The following is a 6,744-nucleotide window of genomic DNA, read 5'->3' on the forward strand; positions in this document are numbered from 1 at the left end:
TGTGAAATTAGACCTGCTTGGTGACTCCAGCTATGTATGCATTGCTTACCAACATATGTGCAGGCTACAGTATATTGTGGCAGAGCAAGCTGGTGCAAGTATCCTGGTGAAGGCGCTCAACCGTGTAAAGAAGGTTTTAAAAATTTAAACTCATTTCAGACAGCAATTTTAAAACAGAGGAAATGTGTTCACACAGAAATTGCATGTCAAAAAGTTCAGATGTGGAGGAGACACTATCGCTCAACACGCAAATTTTAATGGAGTCCTTATAAATAAACTGAGGGAGCCACAAGAGGGTATCCTGGCAAGCAGTGCAGAAAAAAATAGTTGATTTTTCAAACTGTTAAGACCATGAGAAATCTGGCAATGTTTTTTTTTTTGTAGGACAAATCTGTTTTTACCATAAAACCAAAACAATGTCCTTTCTGACTTTAAAATTAGATAACTCTTACATTTAAAATATTTTACCACTGACAATGCCATAAAAATATCTGACAACTGGGAATATTTTATTGACTCATCCAAAATAGAGGCAGCAATCACTTAAAGTTTTTGTTTGCTTTTTATTTTGTAATAGAAAAAATAAACAAAATTATCTCTCTTCTTATCTTTATCTATAAAACATCCTACAAACCAACTGTGCAACTGTGCAGCAGAAACTAGCTCCAGGTGTCTTCCCCTGTGACCACCACTTGGGTAGTTGCTGTGCAGCAGCCAGCTCTCTCAGGACCTGCCATCTGGCCCAACAGCTTCCATCCCTCATATGAGTCCAAGTCTGGTTTGTACCTGATTCAGGTATCAAGCCTTGCTCAGTTGTCAGGGTACAATGCAGGTTGCTTTTCGTAAGGCCAAGTAACCTGTGACAACATCCGATGGGAGAAGACGGATGTAAGAGAACTCTTCAGAGGATGTAAAGCGTAGTTTTGTCTGAGGGTCTGTGTAGTTTGCCTATGGAGAGATGGGACAGTTTTCAGTGTGTGCTTTATACAAGGTTGAACATTTCACGTGTACCTACAGGATTTAAGTTCTGTTACAACTCACAGGGAGTCCAGATATGTCAGAGTACTTCTTGGTCGGCAACAGGGAAGGAGGGGCATCAATATTATAGTCTGTGAAGACAAAGAAAACTTGAATTAAATTGGTAAAACTCCACCTTAGAAGACAATACAGAGCTACACCACCTTTATTTTAAATTTGATGTAATTTTTTTTTCCATTCATTAGAATTTAAAGAGCAACTTTAAATATAACTTAAACCTATGATGGATTTAAAGGAATTTTCTAGACAAAAAGGGTAATGTCTTGAGCATTATTTTGAATCAACACAAAAGACAGATTTCAACTACAAAATTAATCCAAATTGTTTCAGACATATTACTTTGCATGTAGTTTAAAAACAAAAAAACAGCAGGTAAAAAAACAGAGAGAAATACTCACAGTTGGGATCATTGAGTTTCCAGGGTAACGTCCGCTCCAAAGCCAAGATCTGTTTCAGATTCTTCCAGGTCCTGTTCTTTTTACCTGCTGCGGCGCCTCCAATCCCAGAATGCTGCCATAGATGAAAAGTTTAAAATTAATGGCATAAATAAAGGGGGAAAGGTGCAAAATAGTATAACCCCTGGAACACTCACCATAAATATGGGGTCTTTAAAAGGTGGAGGCTTTGCTGTTGACTCTGAAGGGGCAGCTGGACCGCTGTCCAGAGTACCTGCTGTCTTCACTTCAGCTGGTGACTCTGCTGCTGTTGTCTGATGAGTCAGGAAACAAACCATATCTTCAGACAGAGGGATCACATTTCCTGTTTTAAGTCATTTTTGAGTTGAAACCACTCTGAATCAGTTCAGTGCAACTTTGACATTTGACGAACAGTTGAATGCCTTACTTGTAGCAGTTATGCACAGGACTTTGAAACAATGCTCAGAACTACAAAAAAAAAAAAGTCTATTTGTTTAAATGTTAATGGTTATTTCTGTTAGTTTTGTTTTCACAATTAAGCACTGGTCATAGCTGTTCACATATTTGGAATTGCTAGTCTTTGACCAAACTGATAAAAAAAATTTGGGTTTGGACTTGATGGATAATAATGTTAAGATACTGTCTCCTGCTGCGGAGGTTACAGTGGCATTTTTTTACCCAAGTCCATGAAGATGTCCAAAATTTGGTATTTTTTATAAAGAATAAAGAATACCAAAAATTCTGAAGCTTAAGTAGATAAAACATATTAAGAATTTATTATATGTCTTATCGTCTTAAGTTTCAGTATTTGATTTCTCTTTGGCAAGTTTAAAACACAGACTTACCTGTACTCATGGCTTACATTGTGAGCATGGGTTATCATTTCTATTCAAGTTTAAAAATTAGCTGCATTGTCCTCAAGAAGGTACTACCGTGAGTTTCGTCATTGGTAAGTGGACGTATACTATTTTTTCTCACTTTTCTAGTTCTTCTAACTATCTAAAACGCCTTTACTCCGCTGGTTATATACACAGCATGTGCAGAGACTGCTGCACCTTACTGGGGTTCAGTGTCTTGCTCAAGGACACTCCAGCATGTAACTGCAGAAGCTGGAAAGGAACCCTGATCTTTCATTTGGGAGACGACTGACCACCGTTGAGTCACGGCCTTTTGAGTTCATTATTTGTGGAAGCATTTAAACACACACAACACATGTATTTTTAGCGCACAACTAAGAAAAAAACATGCCTCATCGGTCCCCGAATTGTTTATCTTCTACTCCGAGCACCACAAGTCAATCTAATTCAGCACTAGCTTCTCTACACCAACTACAATAAACGTTGTTGTATACTGAGAGGGCTGTAGACAACATGCATTTCATTCGTATCATCATCAAAGCAAAACCTGATGGGCTACCTGCGTTTGGGTCATTGGAGTCGCTGTCAGCTGGCCCTTCTTCTTCTTGCTGCCGCTCCCGGTGGCCTGGGGAGCGACAGAGACCCCCGGACTACCTGGACGTTTCTTTCCCCGGCTCGCAGCAGAGTTGTTGACCGCTGGTTGCGGTCTAACAGTAATAGGGAGTTGAGATGCCATTCATAGAGAGACAAGAATCTGAGCTAATGTTGTAACGCTTCCCCTCTCGGGTCCGAGAATTAGCTCGACATACTACTGACTGAGCAGCGTTTATCTTCTTCTTTAGGGTTTAGGGGTTGGTTGGCAAACGACTAAATGGTGCATTTCCGCCACCTACTGGTATGGAGTGTGGATCAGAACATATAATGCATCCTACCCTTTAAATAAGTCAATCAATAAATCAATCAATAAATAAAAAGAAAGTTTGACTTTATTTCATTTTATGAAAAGAAAATTAAACTTCCATACAAAAATATAGATCACAAACAAGAATGAAAAGGAGCAGAAACAGGAAAAAATAATAAATACTTAACTGAACTAACAACTGCATAACAGTGACAAAATTTGGCAAGCCTACACCGTCCAGGTGGAATTGAAACAAAAATTCAATTAACTGTGTGTGTGTGTGTGTGTGTGTGTGTGTGTGTGTGTGTGTATATATATATATATATATATATATATATATATATATATATATATATATATTTAGAGAGAGAGAGAGAGAGAGAGAGAGAGAGAGAGAGAGAGAGATACAATAACATACATCATTCACATTATTAAAAAAAAAAAAAAAAATTTAGGATCCTTGGCTGCACAGTGGCACTTTGATAAGCGCTGCAGCCTCACAGCAAGAAGGTCACAGGTTCAATTCCCAGTTTGGCTGGTGGGCCTTTCTGTGTGGAGTTTGCATGTTCCCCCTTTGCATGCGTGGGTTCTCACTGGGTCCTCTGGCTTCCTCCCACAGTCCAAAAACATGCTCATCAGGTTAATTGAACACTCTTAATTGTCCATAAGGTGTGTGTGTGTGTGTGTGTGTGTGTGTGTGTGTGTGTGTGTGTGTGTGTGTGTGTGTGTGTGTGAATGGTTGTCAATCTGTCTGTGTCAGCCCTGTGATTTACTGGCGACCAGTCTGGGGTGCTCTGCCTCTCGCCCAATGACAGCCATCTGTGACCCTGCACAGGACAAGCGGTTTAGAAAATGAATAAATGAAAAAAGGATACTTTGGATAGAACTCCTTGCAATGCATCTCTGCTGCCACCATGTGTTTATTGGGAGGCTATACAGGCAGAGAACTGAAGGCTTGAAACTCAACCAGCCTCTTAAATCTGTCCACTTGTGATTGGATCACACTGGGTGAACCAGCTCCAAACAGGCTCCTACTGATAGAAACAGGAGGATAATGCATGAATACTTACCTTGAAGACAATTACGGGTAAAGCCTTTTAAGAATCAGCTGTGAAAAAGCTGCTTAACCTTCTGTGAAGGTTTACTGCTCTTGTGAAGTCAGCTGCAGTAAGTCTTTCAGTCTTCAATTGAACTTCTTTAGGCTAATCATGAGGAACAAATAACCCTGGAGACAATATCTTATCGGTGCTTGTCTTTGTAATGTAGTTTTTTAGTCCTAAATAAATACTACATGACTCACACATTGCATCTTTCCAAATGATGCGATGAGTTTACTTTATGTCCTTTTCTCAGAGTGTATATTCATTTTCCTTAATCTGAAATGCATTTCTTATCTGAAAGAACCCATAGTTGGATTACTACTGCTCCTTGCTCTGGTTTGTGTCAAGTAAGAGATAATATGTATTGTGTGAATAGCAACAAACAACTAAAATAGGGGATGGATTTATTAACAGTAAAATGTATAGTTAACATTAAAACTATAATATATTGGAGATACTGACTGTTAACTTTTCAGGTCAACCTGCCTCTCACTGGTTGTATCTTGTTACGTATATAGACCCTGTGTTGCTATTGGCTCTCAGAGCAAACTCTAGCCTTGATGCATGAGTACAATGTGCAGTAAGGCTGTGATTTTTTTTTTTTTTTTCAATAAATACAGAGGAACTTTGATATTAGTGATCTGACCAAAAAATGAAACACAAGCGTACTCAGTGAAGAGTATTTTGACGAAATGGAAGCAGCACTTTTGAAAGTCCCAGAGAGGGTCCCACAGATATTTCTTCCTGCCCTGCCAAAGAGTTTAAAGTGAGAAAAACTCTTACCCTGCAGCAATCTGAAAAGTAATTCAGGTTAAAACTGTACAAGCTTACAGGTTAGAACTGTGCAGGCTGAGGTGGCCTCTGGGAATCTTCTGCATGATTATACCAGGGCGCCTTGGGAGGTACACCGTTATTCTTTCATTGTTCAGTCACAAACACCCTTGTAGGGAAAGCGCCTCCAGCATATCCATCAGTCTGTGCTGGGACATAGTCGTCAGTATTCATATATACCCACACAATAAAGATCTACCAATAAAATGAAGCTGTAGAACTACCACACTTGAATGCAACATGGTGGGTTTTGAGCTGCTGTAGGGACCTGGATGGAATAAGGGAGGCTGGTCTTACACTGTATGTGAGGGCTGTAATACAGACACACACACTCTGATACCCTCCTGCTACTTTTCTGGCCTTGTCATGTCTTCCTGAGACTTTAGCTCACGGGGGATATGCTGATTCAGAAGAAGGTCTTTCCAAATGTCTCATTCATTTTTCAGCACTGGCACACTCCTGCTGCCAGCTGCATGAATAAAGTATATCTGGAGACTCTGCTGGAGCTCAATTGCAAACAGATATGAATGTTTAATGTGTGAAGTTAAACTATGAGCTGTAACTCTGAGCCATTGGACCAGCACACCCTGTTCCTTATGAACACATCATCTACTGTACCAGAGAGGCAGCAGGTGGGAGCAGCATGGTGCAACCTGCGACATCAAAGTCTCTGCACCAGATGTACTCCTCCTTTCAGTCTGAACACACCTGGGTAACCCTGGGCTCTGCTGTCAAACAAGGGAGGCTGTTTTATTTTGTTTTAAGCTGTTTTAGCTCTGTCATTTTGCTACAGAAAAATGATTTTTTACCGAGCACATTAACGCTGCACATGTGTTGTGAGGGATGTGGTATGATAGTAGATTACATAAAAGGTTGGAGAGGTTTTCTGCTCTAGTGACTACGGGTGGTATGTGAGCCAAACGTGTAAGCCACAGCCAGAGGCACAGCTTATCGATCCGCATCAGCAGGTCATTGACTGGTGTTGGATGTGTGTCTGTGTTTGTAGTGGGAAGGGGTAACTCTCACGTGTGTGTGTGTGTGTGTGTGTGTGTGTGTGTGTGTGTGTGTGTGTGTGTGTGTGTGTGTGTGTGTGTGTGTGTGTGTGTGTGTGTGTGTGTGTGTGTGTGTGTGTGTGTGTGTGTGTGTGTGTGTGTGTGTGTGTCTGTCTGTCTGTCTGTCTGTCCATGTGTACACTTGGATCCCACAGTTTATGATTTTTTTTGTTAAAAAACAAAATGATCATCTCATTTGAAAAAGCTGCACAGTGCACAGTGGTGCAGTGGTTGGCACTCTACCTCATCACAAGAAAGTTCCTGGTTTGATTCTCCAGCTGGACAGGTGCCTTTTGCATTGTCTCCCAATAAATTCTCCAGTCCAAATTCTTGTCAGGTGACTCAGTTGATTCTGGCTTGTGAATGGATCTTTAATGCTACATGTAGCCATGTGATTGACTGTCCAGAGTCCATGCCTTTCCCCACAACCCTGACTGGGGGAACAAGGTACACAAGGTTAGTTTTACTGTTTCGTGATTGCATGCACATAAAAAGCAGGAAAACAGCAGTTAGAAAGTAAGTGCTTAAAATAAACAGTTAACTTCATAT

The 6,744-nt window shown here is 40.4% G+C and overlaps 1 protein-coding gene across 1 annotated transcript; it reads right to left on the minus strand.

Moving 5' to 3' along the window:
• Nucleotides 1–543: 543 nt before the first annotated feature.
• Nucleotides 544–3,171, minus strand: ino80c (INO80 complex subunit C). The gene is made up of 5 exons (XM_074683911.1): nucleotides 2,871–3,171; nucleotides 1,631–1,747; nucleotides 1,437–1,548; nucleotides 1,042–1,109; nucleotides 544–948 (listed from the first exon to the last, which is right to left on the minus strand). Exons 1-5 carry the CDS (start codon nucleotides 3,045–3,047, stop codon nucleotides 817–819), a joined length of 606 nt encoding a protein of 201 aa, XP_074540012.1. The 5' UTR covers nucleotides 3,048–3,171; the 3' UTR covers nucleotides 544–816.
• Between the last annotated feature and the right edge of the window lie 3,573 nt (nucleotides 3,172–6,744).

This window comes from Halichoeres trimaculatus, unplaced genomic scaffold, assembly GCF_033239565.1.
Source record: "Halichoeres trimaculatus isolate MK-OKI-2021-1 unplaced genomic scaffold, fHalTri1.1 fHalTri1_scaffold_12, whole genome shotgun sequence".
Taxonomy (NCBI): domain Eukaryota; kingdom Metazoa; phylum Chordata; class Actinopteri; order Labriformes; family Labridae; genus Halichoeres; species Halichoeres trimaculatus.